Source organism: Delphinapterus leucas, chromosome 2 (assembly GCF_059928025.1).
Source record: "Delphinapterus leucas isolate spDelLeu-1000000601 "Yukka" chromosome 2, BTC_Dleu_Yukka2, whole genome shotgun sequence".
NCBI classification, from domain to species: Eukaryota; Metazoa; Chordata; class Mammalia; order Artiodactyla; family Monodontidae; genus Delphinapterus; species Delphinapterus leucas.
This window is the reverse complement of record NC_143130.1, coordinates 41004876-41023201: the sequence shown is the minus strand read 5'-3', so window position 1 is coordinate 41023201 and position 18326 is coordinate 41004876. Positions and strand designations below refer to the sequence as shown.

Sequence of the window (18326 nt, the reverse complement as noted above, 5' to 3'; positions counted from 1 at the left end):
CCGCTGTATCATAAATTGAATCATTTAGTATGTAGCATTTTCTGATTTCTTTCACTTGGTATTAATGCATTTGAGTTTCATCTATGTTGTGTATGTCAGTAGTTTGTACATTTTTATTGCTGAGTGGTATTCCATTGGATGGATGTACCATACTTTGTTATCTCTTTATCCACTGAAATACATTTGTGTTGTTTCCAGTTTGAGACAATTATAAAGCTGCTATAAATATTTAAGCACAGATTTTCATATGAAACATGTTTTAATTTTTCTTGCATAAATATGTAGGAATGGGATTGCTGAATCATGTTAAGTGTATATTCAGCTTTGTAAGAAACTGCCAAGCTGTCTTCCAAAGTGACTCTACTATTTCGTGTTCCCGCTGAATATGGGATGTGAATATACAGGAGTTTATCTATTCACCTATGATAAACATTTGGGTTGTTTCCAGTTTGGAGCTCCTACAAGTAGAGCTGTAATGAATGTTCATTTACAAGTCTATGTATGGACATATGATTTCAGTTCCCTTATATCACACCTAGGAGTAGAATGACTGGCTATTGTGGTAGGTGTAAACTTAACTTTTTAAGAAATTGCTAACTGTTTTCTACACTGTACTATTTTACTTTCCCAGCAGCAGGTGGAAGAGTTCCAGCTTCTCCTCATCCTCAACAACACTTGGTATGGTCTATCTTTCTAACTTCAGGCTTTCTAATACATGTGTAATTACAATTTGCATTTCTATGATGATTAACCATGTTGAACATCTTTTAATATGCCTGTTTGCCTTATGTGTATCTTCTTTGGTTAAGTGTCAATGCAAATCTTTTTTCCATTTTTAAAAATTGCATCATTTTCTTATTACTGAGTTTTAAGAGTTTTCAAAATATTCTGAACACAAGCACTTTATCATATATATGACCTACAAATATTTTCTCCCAGTCTTTGGGCTACCTTTTATTCTCTTAAGTGTCTTTTGAAGAGCGTAAGTTTATTTTTGAAAGGTTCAAATTATCAATTTGTTCTTATAGATTGTGCTTTAATGTCATATCTAAGGAATCTTTGTCTAACTGAAGATTGCAAAGGTTTTCTCCTGAGTTTTCTTCTAGAAGTTTAATAGTTTTAAGTTTTATATTTAGGCCTGTGATCTACTTTGAATTAATTTTTGTATATAGTGAAAGGTATGGATTGGAGTTCTTTTTTTCCCATATGGATATCTAACTGAGGCAGCATTATTTATTGAAAGGATTATCCCTTTTCCACTGAATTATCTTTGCACCTTTGTCAAAAATAAACTGTCCATATCTGTGTGGGTCTAATTCTGTATTCTCTATTCAGTTTCATTGATCTATTCGTCTTTTTTTTTTTTGTACCTCTTCATTTCCCTCATCTATTTCACTTATCCTCCCACCCCCATCCCTTCTGGCAACCACCTGTTTGTTCTCTGTATCTATGACTCTTTTTTTTTTTTTTTTTGTTCACTTGTCTTGTTTTTTAGATTCCACATATAAGTGAAATCACACAGTATTTGTCTTTCTCTGTCTGACTTACTTCACTTAGCATAGTACCCTCTAGGTCCATACCTGTTGTTGCAAATGGCAAGGTTTTATTTTTTTTATGGCTGACTAATACTCCATTGTGTATATCACAACTTCTTTATCCATTCATCTATCAGTGGGGACTTAGGTTGCTTCTGTATCTTGGCTATTGTGAATAATGCTGCAATGAACATAGGGTGCATATATCTTTTCAAAATAGTTTTTGTTTTGTTTTGTTTTCTTTGGGAAAATATCCAGAAGTGGAATTACTGGATCATATGGTAGTTTTATTTTTAATTTTTTGAGGAACTTCCATACTATTTTCTGTAGTGACTTCACCAATTTACATTCCCACCAACAGTGCATGAGGGTTCCCTTTTCTCCACATCCTCACCAACACTTGTTATTTGTTGTCTTTTTTGATGCCAATACCACACTGTCTTGATTACTCTGGCTTTATAAGTCTTGAAGTAGGTAGTGATGGTCCTCTAATTCTTTCTTTTTCTAAGTTATCTTGGCTATTCTAGGTACTTTGCATTTTCATATGAAGTATAACATCAGCTTCTTAATTTCTAAAAAAAAAATGCCAACTGGGATTATCATAGGGATTGCTTTGATTTTATAAATCAATTTGGGGAGAATTGACATCCTAAAAAAGTTGAATCTTCCAACCCATGAGTAAGGTCTCTCTCTCTCCATTTATTTAGGTCTTCTCTTAGTGGTATTTTACAGCTTTCAGGGTACAGGCCTTGTACATCTTTTGTCAAATTTAACCTTAAGTATTTCATATTTTTATACTATTATAAATAGTATAATAAATAGCATTTTTAATTTCAATTTTTTATTGCTTGTTGTCCGTATGTAGAAATATAGGAGGTTTTTGTATATTGAACTTTTATCCTGCAACCTTGCTAACTTCATTTATTAGTTCTAGTAGATTTTTTTTAAAAGATTACATCAGGTTTTCTCTATAGATAATCATATTGTCTGATTATAAATAAAGACAGCTTTACATAGTTCTTTCCAGTATGGATAAAACAGTCCCACACCACCCAAAAAAATTCCCTCATGCTGTCCTTTTTAAATAACATTAAATAACATCATCCCTCCACTTATAACTCCTGCCAACCACTGATCTGTTCTCCATTACTCATTTTGATTTTCAAGAATGCCTTATAAATGGAATCACTGCACATAAATTTTTAGACTGGCTTCTTTTATTCAGCAAAATGCCTTTGAGATTCATCCATGTTTTTGTATGTATCAGTAGTTCTCCCCTTTTTATTACTGAGTAGTATTCCATTATGTGGATATAACACAGTTGGTTTGTCTATTCACCTGGTGAAGGACATTTGGATTGTTTCCCATTTGGGGTAATTATAAATAGAACTGCTATAAACACTTCGTGTACAGGCTTTTTTGTGCCCACAAGTTTTCATACTCTTAGAGTAGATACTCAGGGGTGGTATTCCTGGGTCATATGATTAATATATGTTCAACTTTATAAGACACTGCCAAACCCTTTTCCAGAGTGATGGTATCACTTTGCATTCCTAACAGCCATCCATGTATGAGAGTCCAGTTGCTCTGCATCTTCACAAGTATTTCATACTGTCAATATTTTTTTTTAAATTTGAGCCATTGTAATTGGTATGTAGTAGTGATTGATAAGTTATTAAGAAATATTTCCTAATATTTTGAGGTTTTGTATACCTCTAAATATCTGTTATTGATTTCTAAAATAATTTCTGTATGATCAGAGAACATAATTTGTATGACTTATAAATTTATTAAGACTTGTTTATGGCCCAGAATATGATTTTTCTTGATAAATGTTTCAAGTGTACTTAAAAAATAATTTGTATCCTGCTGTTGTTGGGTAGAGTGTTCTACAACTGTCAGGTCAAATTCATTAATAGTGTTCAAGTTTTCTGTATCCTTGCTGATTTCTTTGTCTACATGTTCTGTAAATTATTGAGAGAGGGTATTGAAATCTCTGACTGTAATTGTGGATTTGTCTATTTCTCATTGAAATTCTATCAGTTTTGCTTCATGGATTTCAAGGCTCTGTTATTAGGTTCATTAACATTTAGGACTGTTACGTCTTCTTGATGAATCAACCCCTTTATTATTATAAAACATACCTCTTTATCCCAGGTAATATTCTTTGCTCTGAAATGTTCTACATATGATATTAATATAGCCACTCCAGCTTTCTTTAGTGTTAGCGTGGTACATCTATTTCTACTTTTTAAATTTTAACCTGTATGTGTCTTTACATTTAAAGTGGATTTTTGGTGGGCAGCATATATGAGTCTTTCTCCTTTATCTAATCTGACAATTTCTGTTTTTTGATTGGAGTCTTTAGACTATTTACATTTGATATGATTATTGATATGGTTAGGGTTTCCTATTTGTCTCATCAGTTTTTTGCCCTTTTTCCTCTTTTTTACTTCTTTTTTTTTTTTTTGCGGTACGCGGGCCTCTCACTGTTGTGGCCTGTCCCGTTGCAGAGCACAGGCTACGGACGCGCAGGCTCAGCGGCCATGGCTCACGAGCCCAGCCGCTCCGCGGCACGTGGGATCCACCCGGACCGGAGCACGAACCCGTGTCCCCTGCATCGGCAGGCGGACTCTCAACCACTGCGCCACCAGGGAAGCCCACATTATTATTTTTGTTTAAACATTTTAGATATCTTTTAAAGGAATTTAAATAGTAAGAGAAAGTCTTTTATATTTACCTACATAGCTATCATCCAGTGCTTTTCATTCCTTTGCGTAGATTCACATCTCTCTGATGCCATTTTTCTTCTGCCTGAAGGCCTTCCTTTAACATTATTTCTTATAATGCTGGTCTGCTGCTGATGAATTCTTTCAGTTTTCGTATGTCTAAATATTCTTTATTTCACCTTCATTTATTTGTGTTTGTTTGTTTGTTTGGCCTCGCAGCTTGCAGGATCTTAGTTCCCCAACCAGGGATTGAACCCAGGCCCTTGGCAGTGAAAGCACAGAGTCCTAACCACTGAACCGCCAGGGAATTCCTTCACCTTCATTTATTGAAAGATATGCTTTTTGGCCTGGAATTCTTAATTGACAAATTTTTTGCTGTCAGTACTTTTAAGACGTTGCTTCACTGTCTTCTCACTTCTGCTGTTTCCTTCAGGAAATCTCTTGTCCTTTACTTTGTTCCTCTATGCATGCCTTTCTATCTCTGGCTGCATTTCAGATTTTGTCTTTATCACTAGTTTTGAGCAGTTTGATCATGATGTGCCTTGGTATAAATTTCTTCATTTTTAATTTGCTAGGGTTTTTCTTCTTAGTTTTCATCAAAATTTGAAAATTTTTGTTCATTATTTCTACAGCTTTTTTTGGTCTCTTCCCTCCTTTGGGGATTTCAATCACACTTATACTAGGCTACTTCAAGTTATCCTACACCTCACTGTCTTCATTTTTTTTCAAAAAAATTTTCTCTTTCTTTCATCTTGTTTCTATTGCTATGTTTTCAAATTCACTATTCTTTTTTTTTGCCCATCTAATCTGTTTTGCTCTGAAATCTTGTTATTAATCTAATCCAGTGTATATTTTCATTGCAGACATTATATCAATAGTTTTCATCCTTAAAAGTTCAGTTTGGGTATTTTTTTAAACATCTTCCACATCTCTACGTAACATGTTCAGCATTTCCTCTTGATTTTTGAACATGTGGAATATACTAATCTAGATATATACTAGAATTATATATCTGCTAATTCTAATGTTCTGTGTTGATTATGAGTCAGCTTCAACTGATTGAGTTTTTATTATGGCTTGTGTCTTCCTGCCTTTCTGCATTTGAGGTAATTTTTTTAATTGGATGTTAGACATTGTGAATTTTACTTCATTGGATGCTGCATATTTTTGTAACCGAGCAAGGGCTTATGTGCCTGCAGCGCAGAAAGTCAAACTCTGACAGCGGGTGTTTGCAGCAAAGTAAGGGTTTATTGCAGGGCACCAAGCAAGGGAGTGGTCTTTGAGATAGGGATATTTTAAAGGGGAAGAACAAGGAAACTGGGTTTAATCATCATCTTGTGACATTTCTTAATCAGGGTTTCGGGAGTCAGGATGACTCTGGTTTATGATTCTCTGGCCAGGTGGTCCATGGCTCGGAGGTCTGTGAGTTCATGTTGCCCTAGAGAAACAAGCTGAGTTTATATGTTAATGATGATACCTATAACAGCAATTTTAGTACATTTACGATGTTGTCAACAACTGCAATCTTAGTCATCTGTTTTGGTTTATTAGTGTCCAATTAGCACAAGATTGAGGTCAGAGAGGACAAGAAAGGGATTGAGGTCAGAGGAGACAAGCAAGGGAATAAAGTTTTGGATAGATTAATCGCAAACTCAGTAAGGGAACTTGGTTTTAGGGGGGCTTAGTTTCATATTTGTATTCCTATAAATATTCTTGAGTTTGTTCTGGTATGTAGTTAAGTTACGTAGTAAGTGTGATCTTCTGACTTCTAAGATTTGGTGGGCAATACTAGAGCAGCGTTTATTCTAGGGTTAATTTTTCCCACTACTTGGCTATGCTCTTCGGAGTACTCTAACCCAATATTTGTGAATTATGAGGTTTTCCATTCTCACTGATGGAAACAGGCATTATTCCTGGCCCTGTGTGAGCTCAGCTTACTGTTCCCACTGATGATTTCAGGTGATTCTTTATTTTCAGACTCAGACCCAGATAGTCTCTCCTCACTTTGCACTGGAAACATCACAAATGTACTCTAGCAGGTGAGAAAAGATGATGGCAGCAGGGCCTTTATAAGACTTCCATGGCCCCAGGGTACTCCGACAGTGTAAGACCCTATGCCACTACCTACTAAGCATCTTAAAATGTACCCCATATTCCACATTAAATGCCTTTTTTAAACTGTAACATTTGAAAATCTTTTTATAATTTGTACAGTTTTGAGTTTTATAAAGTATAGGTTGCTTGTTCTTTTCTTATAGACTTAAACATTATGCACACACAGAGTGGAGTTGATAAGTTGTAAATATTTTTGTAAATATTTAATTATTTTGATTTTGTGGGGGGTTATTTTTTAGTCAGTATTTTTTCAAGTCTCAAACATTTCTGCAGGCCCTTGAAAAATCTCATAGGCTCTGGGCACTGTGCCTACAGAGCTCCTGGATGGGAGCAGGGGGAGTAGAGAGGAAGGAACAAATTGGACAGCAAGGATTGGATAGTGCTTGAGCTGCATATGATTGGAGGGGAGGGAAAAGGAACTGGAGAAGTTGTTGCTCCCTACCCAGCTAGCTTCAGCACAACCATTTGCAGAGATGGAAGAGCCGTGAGAAGGCACAAGTTGTAGGAGAAAGGGTGTATTCTATTTGGGACAGAAAGACAGCCACTCTCTTATCAGGAGGTGAAGAAAGGCAACAGGGTGCCAAATTCCTTTCCTTTTGTCATAGGGCACATCATCTTGAGCTGGTCTGGAAGATGTGAATAGTCAATACCTGTCTCTGCTAACACCCTTATTAATATGAAGACCATATCTTAGAAATGTGGCAATAACGCAGATGCCAATCTCTAGAAAAAATAGTTCCCATAGGCTAATACGCTAAGGAGGATGATGAGCTGTCTCATGATAACTTCCCCTTTTTAGCAAAGTACCTTGGCTTACTTCCTTGATCAGTTTTTCAGAATTTCATAGATGTTTCCAGCACCACCTTCTGTGATGACATCTCCCAAAGGAAGTCGAGCCCAGAAGCTGAAGCTGCCCACTTTAACACGAAAGGGGACACTGGAGGTGCCGTCCCCTACAGAGAAGGACTGGTCTAAGGATGATGAAGAGGATTGGGTCTTCAAGGGTCCAGATCAAGAGCAGGATTCCCTACCTCAGCCTTATCGAATGATCAACAAGCTAGTGAACTTTCTGTTTGACCACTCGTGGGAAATTATTGAGGAGAGGGATGCATCGAGGAAAGCTGAGCTCAGCCGCATCCAGCCCACCATCTACCCTCCACTTCTAGAAAGCAAGGTATGGAGCAGCTGACAAGGCAGCCTTGTTTCTGAACTGAGTGTTAATAAATGATAACACCTGATCCAGGGAAGGAATTACTACCAGGAACCTTCATTCAATAGGACAGTGCATTTTTGAAAGATTATAGGCATGTTGGTGTTGATGAAAATAGATCTAGTAATTGCCTGGGGAAATGGGTGTTCTGGTTAATTGAAGATTATACAGATGTATCTTTTACATCCTATTGTTATGTAAAAATCTTTCAGAGTGCATTAATCACTCCCTTGCTTGACGGTTGAAAATCTGCCAGTGTGTCAGTTATAGTTCTTACCAGTGTTCTAGTTGAATAAAGTACAGGGAATGGGGCCACTGGTCCACTCACCACAGCGCCTGTGGTCACGCTTAGTGTTGTGAATGAGCATTTATTCTCAACTTCTTTGTTTTCTCTGGCCCCTTTCCCCTAAGAGTAGAATGCTATGACTTTCTTGATGTTTGGGCAAGATATTTAGATGGGCACTGTGTTTGGACATGATACTATAACTAGGAGGGACCTGCTTCCCTCTTTGAAAAGTTAGCTCATATTACTTGCAGATGGTGATACCTGAAAAATCATTCCTTTTTTCTATGTTTTTCTTTTCCCAGCTCAACAAAACGCCGAATTGTATGGCTATTTCCCAAGACTATGTGTTTATTGGAGGAACCAAAGGATTCTCCATCTATAATCTGTACAATGCTAAACGAATATATGTTTGGGAGAAACTTAAGGTTGATGTCACTTACATCTGGGCCACAGATTTGGGGAGTGAAATACTTATTGCTTCTGTGGATGAAATGGGTACACATTCTTCATCTTCCTTTTTAGCCTAATTTATAGGTACCTGTAGACTGTTGTTCAACGTAATCTCCTTTCCAGGCATGGGAGGGGCCAGACCTGGAGAGTTCTCCCTGGTCATGTAGTATTAACTAACATCTGCAGGACAGTATGGTGTGCCAGGCACTATTCTAACATTTCACACATGTTGGCGCATTTCACCGTCACAACAGCCTTAGTAGGTAAATACAGTTTATTATTCTTGTTTTTCAGAAGAGGCAACTGAGGCATGGAGGTTAAATAACCTACTTGAGGTAATGCAGAAAGTAAGTGGCACAGGCAGGATTTGAACCAGGCAGTGTGGGCCCAGAGTCCACATCCTTTCCAGCACTCAGCAATCCTGCTGCTCATTTAAGCCAGGCTTGCTTTTCTTCCTCAGCCTGAGGATGACCCAGACATGGGGACCATAGTATAGAGAACTATGGACAGTGTCCTGGAAGATACGTGTCTGCAGGAGAGTGACCTGACCCAACTGGCATTTTAGGAAGAGCATCTTGACAGGAGTTTGCAAAAGTCAAATGGAGAGGTAGAGAGACCAGGAGGAGCTAGTGCATTCATTTAGCAGAGAAATTATGAAGGCCTGAACCAAGGCAGGGGCTGTTAAAATGAAAAGAAAATTGTACTGTAGTTCTGTAAGATGTTAACATTAGGGGAAATGAGGTGAGGGATTATAAGGGAACTCTGTACTATTTTTGCAGTTTTTCTCTAAGTCTAAAATTAGTTCAAAATAAAAAGCTTAAAAAAAGGAAAATATAGTAGAAAAACTTGGTGAGTGATGGAATATATGTATGGGGTCAGGGAGTAGGGCGGTATGTGAGGGTAAGTGAAGAAAAATTACTCCTTTCCTCCTTAGATAATGGGGTGGGTGATGATGTCATTACTTGATAAGCAATTTTAGGAGAATAAGATTTCAGGGGTCTGTGAGTTGAGAAATTCCATTTGAGCATGCACATCTTTGAGGCACCTGGAGTGGGAATGTTGATACTCAGGAGGAGTTTGGTGTAAAAATAGGACTGCATTTATCACACTGCATTATATCTAGTTCGTTTCCTGTCTGTGTGATTCTCAATGTGATGAATTTGAGGGCAGAGACTGCCTTGGTTGTCCCTAGCACATTTGTGGTCATGGAGCAGATATCCCATGAATGTTTATTGGGTTGAGTTAGACTGTCACCCACAGTGATCCAGATACCTCTGCAAGGTCATTATTATGGCTGTAGGGGCAGGTTATGAGTGTCTGGGAGGCACCTAAAGAAAGAGGCAAGAAGTCATGGTGGATGATGATCACATACTAGAGCCCTTAGGTTAAATGAGAATGAGAATGACAAAATTACTTATTGTATCAACAAAATTAACTGCATGAGGAGCTTGTTGGGCTGTGAGAAATGAGGCACATAGAAGAGTAAGATGTGATCCTTTCCCAGAGAATCTGTGAACTCACTCGAGGAATAAAAAACACTCACAGGAAGCAGTTGGATAACAATGTGAAACACTATGGGATGTTGTGCTAAAACAGGTGAATAGAAATCACGAGTGGATTGGTGTGGCCGAAGTGCTTACAAGAGGATTCTAGAAGAAGAGGGTAGGGCCAGTGTAGACCGAGACGACCCAAGAGGGAGAATAACTTGAACATTTCAAGTGAGGGGTGGAAGAAGGCAAGGAGTCCAAGATGATCACGGGCAGTGGAGGGGCCGGGCCGGAAGCCTAATAATGCATGAGTTTATCATGATATCTCAGAAAGTCAAATATAAAATTTCAACTTTTCTTCGGTTCACCTGCCTGTCTTTCACTCTTACTTATTTTTCTGTTTCAGGTATCATTAGACTATTTTATTTTTATAAGGATGGCCTTTACCTCATCAAAGCCATCAATGAAGTGGTAAGCTCATGTTCTTTCATCTGTAGCTGGGCCAAAAGCCGTAGAAAATCAAGTTTACTTTTAACATAGAGGCAATGACAGCCATCCTAGAGTAGAAAGACATAGAGACCTCCCTGGCCAGAGAGCCTTCTCCAAAATATCCAATTAAAAGATCCCTCACCATCAGAGGGTACATACTGAATGCCTTGGATTCATTTTCCCGGTTGTCAAGAGAAGAAAATGACTAAGGAACTCCGGTCCAGATTGAGCACCAGACCAACATGTCTAATAACTGCTTACAAGTCCCTAAAATTTCCAGGCTGCTTCACATCCTGTTCCCTTGTCCATGCTGTTCCCTTTGCATAGAAGGCTCTCCTTCTATGTCTCCCTACCTACTGTGTGTACCTCTTAAATTTCTCTCATTCTTCAAGACCAGCTCAAATATCCCCTCCTCTGAGATGCTTTCCCTGATATACCCAAGAGAAGTTGATCTCTCCCTCCTCTGTGCCACCACCATATAGGAAAGAATTTCTATCACAGTGTTTTCTCTACCCTCCACACTTATTTGTTTATATGACTGCTTCTTCTCCTGGATGTAAGTTCCTTGAGGGCAGAGGACATGGCTTATTCACCATATATTTCTTGTTCCTAGTACATTGCCTGCATACTATAGGTTCTTAGAAAGTGTCTTTTTTTTTTAAATTAATGAATCCAAAAAAGAGGCGGTATTGCTCAGAGTATATTTTTAGTTGTAGTTTGTTTTATAAAAAATACTATTGATGGGCACCAAAGCAGTTCAGTGGGAAAAAGAAAGTATTTTCAACAAATGATGCTGGAATGCTAGATAAACAAATGGGGGAAAATGAACCTCAACCCTACCTCACATCATATATAAAAATTAATTTGAGATGGATTATAGACCTAAATGTAAAGGCTAAAAACATTATCCTTTTTGAAGAAAACACAGGACATGTTTTTTGCAACCTTGGGGCAGGCAAAGATTTCTTAGGACATAAAAGGCACTATCCATAAAAGAAAAAACTGAAATTGGACTTCATCGAAATTAGATACTTTTAATTCCTCATGACATATACAAAAATTAACTCAAAATGGTCATATATCTATATGAAAAATCTAAAACTATAAAACCTCTAGAAGAAAACATAGGAGGAAGTCTTTGTGACCTTGAGTTAGGCAAAGATTTTTTAACTACAACACGAAAACCACATTCCATACAAGAAAAAAATTGATAGATTAGACTTCATCAAAACTAAAACCTTCTGGGCTTCCCTGGTGGCATAGTGGTTAAGAACCCACCTGCCAATGCAGGGGACACAGGTTCAATCCCTGGTCCAGGAAGATCCCACATGCCGTGGAGCAACTAAGCCGGTGCACCACAACTACTGAGCCTGTGTGCTGCAACTACTGAAGTCCCACGCCTAGAGCCTGTGCTCCACAACGAGAATCCACCTCAATGAGAAGCCTGCGCACCTCAACGAAGAGTAGCCCAGACTCACCGCAACTAGAGAAAGCCCCCACACAGCAACAAAGACCCCACGCAGCCAAAAATAAATAAATTTATTTTTTAAAAAACCCCCTAAAACCTTCTGTTTTGCAAAAGACATTGTTAAAAGAATAAAAAGGCAAGTCATAGACTGGGAGCAAATAATTGCAAGTCACATATCTGATAAAAGACTTGTATCCAGAACATATGAAGAACTCTCAAAACTCAAAAGTAAGAAAACAACCCAGTTTTTTAAAATGAGCAAATGTCTTGGGGAAAAAAGGACAGTTTACTAAAGAATATATAGAGAGGGTAAATAAGATGTTCACCATCATTAGTCATTAGGGAAATGCAAATTAAAATCATGAGATATCACTGCACGTGTATTAGAATGCCTAAAACTGAAAAGACTGACCATACCAAGTGTTGGCAGAGCTATGGAAGAGCTGGAACTCTCATTCACTGCTGGTGGTAAAGCATAGTGTCACAACCACTTTGGCAGTTTTTTTAAAAAGTTAAACATACACCTAGCATATGATGTGGCCGTTCCACTCCTAGACATTTACCTAGGAGAGATGAAAGCATATCTCCATACAAAGACGTGTACGTGAATGCTCACAGCAGCTTTCTTTGTAATAGCCAGAAACCAGAAATCACTCAACACCCATCAACAGGTGAATGGATAAGCAAATCATGGCACATACTGCTCAGCAGTAAAAAGGGTGCACATAACAACATGGCTACATCTCAGAATAAATAGACTGAGTGAAAGAAGAGAAACAAAAAAGAATACATACATACTGTACGATTGCATTTATGTAAAATTCTAGAAAATACAAACTAACCTAGTGACAGGAAACACCAGTTTTTGCCTGGGGTGAGTTGGGAGAGGGGTGGAGGGAAAGCTTACAAAGGGGCAGGAGGAAACTTTTGGCAGTGGTGGATATGTCCACTTTCTTGATTGTGGTGCTGGTTTCAAGGGATACACATGTCTAAACTAATCAAACTGTATACTTTAAACATGCAGTTTATTATGTTATCACATCCCTAATAAAGCTGCTAAAAAATTTAAAACTTATGCTCGTCAAAAGATGCTATTAGGGACTTCCCTGGTGGCACAGTGGTTAAGAATCCATCTGCCAATGCAGGGTACACGGGTTTGAGCCCTGGTCCAGGAAGATCCCACATGCCGCGGAGCAACTAAGCCTGTGTGCCACACTACTGAGGCTGCATGCCACAACTACTGAAGCCCACGCGCCTAGAGCCCATGCTCCTCAACAAGAGAAGCCACTGCAATAAGAAGCCCACGCACACCAACAAAGAGTAGCCCCCGCTCACTGCAACTAGAGAAAGCCCACGTGCAGCAAGGAAGACCCAACACAGCCAAAATTTAATTAATTAAGTAATTAATTTAAAAAAAGATGCTATTAGAGTTCTATCAGTATCAGGGGCAGAGAGCAGACCCCAGAGAGCTCTGAGAAATCCCACCGCCGCCCTGCCTAGTGGCCTCACTCCCTAGGAGGAACCACAGCTGTCACAGCCGGCCCCAGTCACCATGACCACAAGCCTGAGCAAGGAGGTGGAGACCCAGCAGCCCACAGCCCTCCACACTGCCCACACTTGCACCGCCCGTGCAAGGAGCTGCGTCTGCTGGTGGGGACAAGGAGATTATGGCAACAAAGGTTTGGGGAACAGTCAGATGGTTCCTGTGAACAACAGATATGGTTTCACCACCAGTAAGGACACAAAGGAAGAGGTACTTGGACAACAGACTGCCATAAAGAATAACCCAGGAAGTGCCTTTGCCGTGTAGGAGATAGACCGTGGAGTGTGATGTTGTTGAAGGAGAAAGGGTGCAGAGGCTGCCGATGTTATAGGCCCTGTAAGATTCCAGTTACATGAAATTTAGGAACAGTTGAAACCAAGCTATGTTGGTGAGGAAGAGCAGAACGTTTGTTGCCTATAGAGGTGTAATTGACTGAAACAGGGCACTAAGGAACTTATACCTTGACTGTGTGTTAGTTACATGGATGTATACATATGTCCAAACCCATCAAGTTGTACATTTAATTTCTGTGCCTTTAACTGTTTTTATTTATTTTATTTAACAAAGTACTTTATTCTTTTCTTAAAATTTATTTATTTTATTTATTAATTTTTGGCTGCGTTGGGTCTTTGTTGCTGCATGCAGGCTTTCTCTAGTTGCGGCAAGTGGGAGCTACTCTTTGTTGCAATGCGCGGGCTTCTCATTGTGGTGGCTTCTCTTGTTGCAGAGCACGGGCTCTAGGCGCGTGGGTTTCAGTAGTTGTGGCATGCAGGCTTCAGTAGTTGTGGCTCGTGGGCTCTAAAGGGCAGGCTCAGTAATTGTGGCGCATGGGCTTAGTTGCTCCGCGACATGTGGGATCTTCCCGGGCCAGGGGTCGAACCCGTGTCCCCTGCATTGGCAGATGGGTTCTTAACCACTGTGCCACCAGGGAAGTCCCTTTAACTGTTTTTACTTTATTTTATTTTATTTTATTATTATTTTTTTTTTGCGGTACGCGGGCCTCTCACCGTTGTGGCCTCTCCTGTTGCGGAGCACAGGCTCCAGACACGCAGGCTCAGCGGCCATGCCTCATGGGCCCAGCAGCTCTGCGGCATGCCCAGACCGGGGCACGAACCCGTGTCCCCTGCATCGGCAGGTGGACTCTCAACCACTGCGCCACCAGGGAAGCCCCAACTGTTTTTAAATTTTATGTAAAAAGAAATCTCTCTAAAAAAAATACAGGGAATACTCATCAACTGATTTTAGGAGACCAGCAAAACTGTGATATCCAAACTTGACAGGGACATTAAAAAAAAAGTAGTGTTGGTGGATTAGAACACACCAAAAGTGTTAAAAAAAAGTTAATTCATTACATATATTTTTAAGGACTTCATTATTACCTCTGGAAGTTGCTAGGGTACAAACTCAGTATTCTGAAAACTGATTAGGGAGAGCATCAGCATTTATCTTGACTTGCCCATATAGGCTGTATTTCAGGGTAATCAAATAGTTGATGATGGAAAAATGGAAAGATTTTCTTTATAGAAGAATTCTAACAAATGCAGAAGGAATGATAGAATTGGGGGATATCAGTTTTGTAGCCATTTTGCAGAGTAATGGTCTAGGTAACGACCATCAGTGCTGATGGGGGACTTTATAACTGATGAGCCAGGATGACACCTCTTGTCAATGATCACCATGAACATTATTAAAAGAAAGAACAGGGCTTCCCTGGTGGCGCAGTGGTTGAGAGTCCGCCTGCCGGTGCAGGGGACACGGGTTCGTGCCCCGGTCCGGGAAGATCCCACATGCCGCAGAGCGGCTGGGCCCATGAGCCATGGCCGCTGAGCCTGCGCGTCCGGAGCCTGTTGCTCCGCAACGGGAGAGGCCACAACAGTGAGAGGTCCGCGTACCGCAAAAAAAAAAAAAAAGTAAAAGAAAGAACAGCTAGCTATTATGAGCCTCCTCATGTGATGCCGGAGGGAGACACCAAACACCTGTGGAGTATTCTGTCCTTTTGTTTTAATTGAGCCTAAATCTAATCAAACCTCTAGAACTGGTTGCTGGTTTACAGGAAATACATGTAAACAATGCCATGGGATGCAATCAGTCCAATCCAGAAAGTGAAAAATTCCACAGGACAAATGAACTGGTTTATTCAACAAAAAAATGGTGAAAAGAAAAACAAATAGGGTAACAGTTATAAATTAAAAGAGACTTAAGAGATAAATTAACGAAATATTGGGTTGGCCAAAAAGTTCATTTAGGTTTTTCGTAAGACGTTACAAAAAACCCGAATGAACTTTTTGGCCAACTCAATACAATACATGGACTTCATTTGAATCCTGATTTCTCAGTTTTGATAGTGACTTTTTTAAAAAGATTTTTATTGGAGTATAGTTGATTTACAATGTTGTGTTAGTTTCAGGTGTACAGCAAAGTGAATCAGTTACACATGAATTCTGATTTGAACAAACCAGTTGTGGAGAGGTATTTATTAGATTGAGGAAATTTGAAAACAGACTGGATAGTAGGTGGTATTAAGGAACTAGGATTAATTAAATAGAAATATTTAATGAAGTTGGGAGACAATAAAACAAGATTTGTCATTTATTGATAACTGGTGAAGTTGAGTAATGGATACATAGGGTTCATTATACTATTTTTTGTCTTCATGTACATTTGAAATTTCTATAACCTACAAATTGATATTAAAATACATAAATAAAAATATTTTTAAATGACCATATTACCCAAGGCAGTCTACAGATTCAATGCAATCCCTATCAAAATACCAATGGCATTTTTCACAGAACTAGAACAAATAATTTTAAAATTTGTATGGAAATACAAAAGACCCTGGATAGTCAAAGCAATTTAGAGAAAGAACAGAGCTGGAGGAATCACAATTCCTGACTTTAGACTATACTAAAAAGCTACAGTAATCAAAATAGTAGGTATTGGCACAAAAACAGACACATAGATTAGTGGAACAGGATAGAAAACCCAGAAATAACCCATGCATGTATGCCCAATTAATCTATGATAAAGGAGGCAAGATTGTATAATGGAGGAAAGACAGTATCTTCAGTAAGTGGTGCTGGGAAAACTGGACAGCTACATGTAAAAGAATGAAATTAGAACATTCTTTAATATAAAAAATTCTTTAATGTTCTAATGAAATTAGAACATTCTTTAATATAAAAAAATAAACTCAAAATGGATTAAAGACCTAAATGTAAGACCGGATATTATAAAACTCCTAGAGGAAAACATAGGCAGAACACTCTTTGACATAAATCACAGCAATATTTGTTTTGGATCTGTCTCCTGAGGTAATGGAAATAAAAGCAAAAATAAACAAATGGGACCTAATTAAACTTAAAGGCTTTTGCACAGCAAAGGAAACCATAAACAAAATGAAAAGAATGGGAGAAAATATTTGCAAATGATGCAACCAAGGGATTAATTTCCAAAATATATAAATAGCTCATACAACTCAACATCAAAAAGACAAACAACCTGATTTAAAAATGGGCAGAACAATTGAATAGACATTTTTCCAAAGAGGAAATGCAGATGGCCAACAAGCACATGAAGAGATGCTTAACGTCACTAATCATCGGAGAAATGCAAATCAAAACCACACAAAGATATCACCTCACACCTGTCAGAATGACTGTTATCAAAAAGAACACAGGGACTTCCCTGGTGGTCCAGTGAGTAAGACTCTGCGCTCCCAATGCAGGGGGCCTGAGTTCAATCCCTTGTCGGGGAACTAGATCCTGCATGCGTGCCACAACTAAGAAGTCCACATGCTGCAACTAAACATGCCACAATGAAAATCCTGTGTGCCACAACTAAGACCCAGCACATCCAAAATAAATAAATATTAAAAAAAAAACCCAAAAAACAAAAGCCCTTTAAAAAAAAAATAAAGAACACAAACAACAAATGTTGGCGAAAGTGTAAAGAAAAGGGAACCCTCATACACTGTTGGTTGGAATGTAAATTAGTGGAGTCAATGTGGAAAACAGTGTGGAGGTTTCTCATAAAACCAAAAATAGAACTACTGTATGACCCAGCAATTCCACTCCTGGGTATATAAGGGAAAAAAACCCAAAAACCCTAATTCGGAAAGATACATGCATCCCAATGTTCTTAGCAGCATTATTCACAATTGCCAAGATATGGAAGCAACCTACGAGTCCATCAACAGGTGAATGGATAAAGAAGACACACACACACACACACACACACACACACACACACACACACAGAGGAATACTACTAAGCCATAAAAAAGAATGATATTTTGCCATTTGCAGCAACATGGATGGACTTGGAGGGTATTATGCTAAGTGAAAAAAGTCAGACAGAGAAATACAAATACTGTTTGATATCACTAATATGTGGAATCTAAAAAATATAACAAACCAGTAAATATAACAAAAAAGTAGCAGACTCACAATTATAGAGAACAAACTAACACTTACCAGTGGGGAGAGGGCAGTGGGGAGGAGCAATATAGGGGTATGGGATTAAGAGGTACAAGCTATTACATATAAAATAAGCTACAAGGATATATTGTAAAATATGGGGAATATAGCCAGTATTTTATAATAACTATAAATGGAGCATAAATTTTTAAAATTGTTAATAACTATATTGTACGTCAAATATACTCCAATTTTTAAAGAAAGAAAGTGAGGGACTTCCCTGGTGGTCCAGTGGCTGATACTCCGTGCTCCCAATGCAGGGCACCCGGGTTCAATCCCTGGTCAGGGAACTAGATCCCACATGCCACAACTAAGAGTTCACATGCAGCAACTAAAGATCCCATATGCCACAACTAAAGATCCTGCATGTCACAACTAAGACCTGGTGCAGCCAAATAAATAAATGAAATAAAAATAAAATGAAAGAAAAACAAAAATTAAAAATGTTTAAAACTCATTCTCCTTAAATAATTTAGGGGACTCACCAGCCTAATTTGTCTAGCCACCTTATGTTGCTAGTCTTAGAGCTCCTTAAA

The 18326-nt window shown here is 38.6% G+C and overlaps 1 protein-coding gene across 1 annotated transcript in view; it reads left to right on the top strand.

The window, feature by feature from the left end:
- The first annotated feature begins 6605 nt into the window (after window positions 1-6605).
- The window catches only part of WDR93 (WD repeat domain 93), a 41857-nt gene continuing 30136 nt past the window's right edge, over window positions 6606-18326 (top strand). Inside the window, exons 1-3 of the mRNA XM_022564028.3 lie at window positions 6606-7553; window positions 8178-8370; window positions 10219-10283. Of these exons, the coding sequence (XP_022419736.1) occupies window positions 7227-7553; window positions 8178-8370; window positions 10219-10283 (585 nt within the window). The 5' untranslated portion in view covers window positions 6606-7226. The remainder of the gene's footprint in view (window positions 7554-8177; window positions 8371-10218; window positions 10284-18326) is intronic.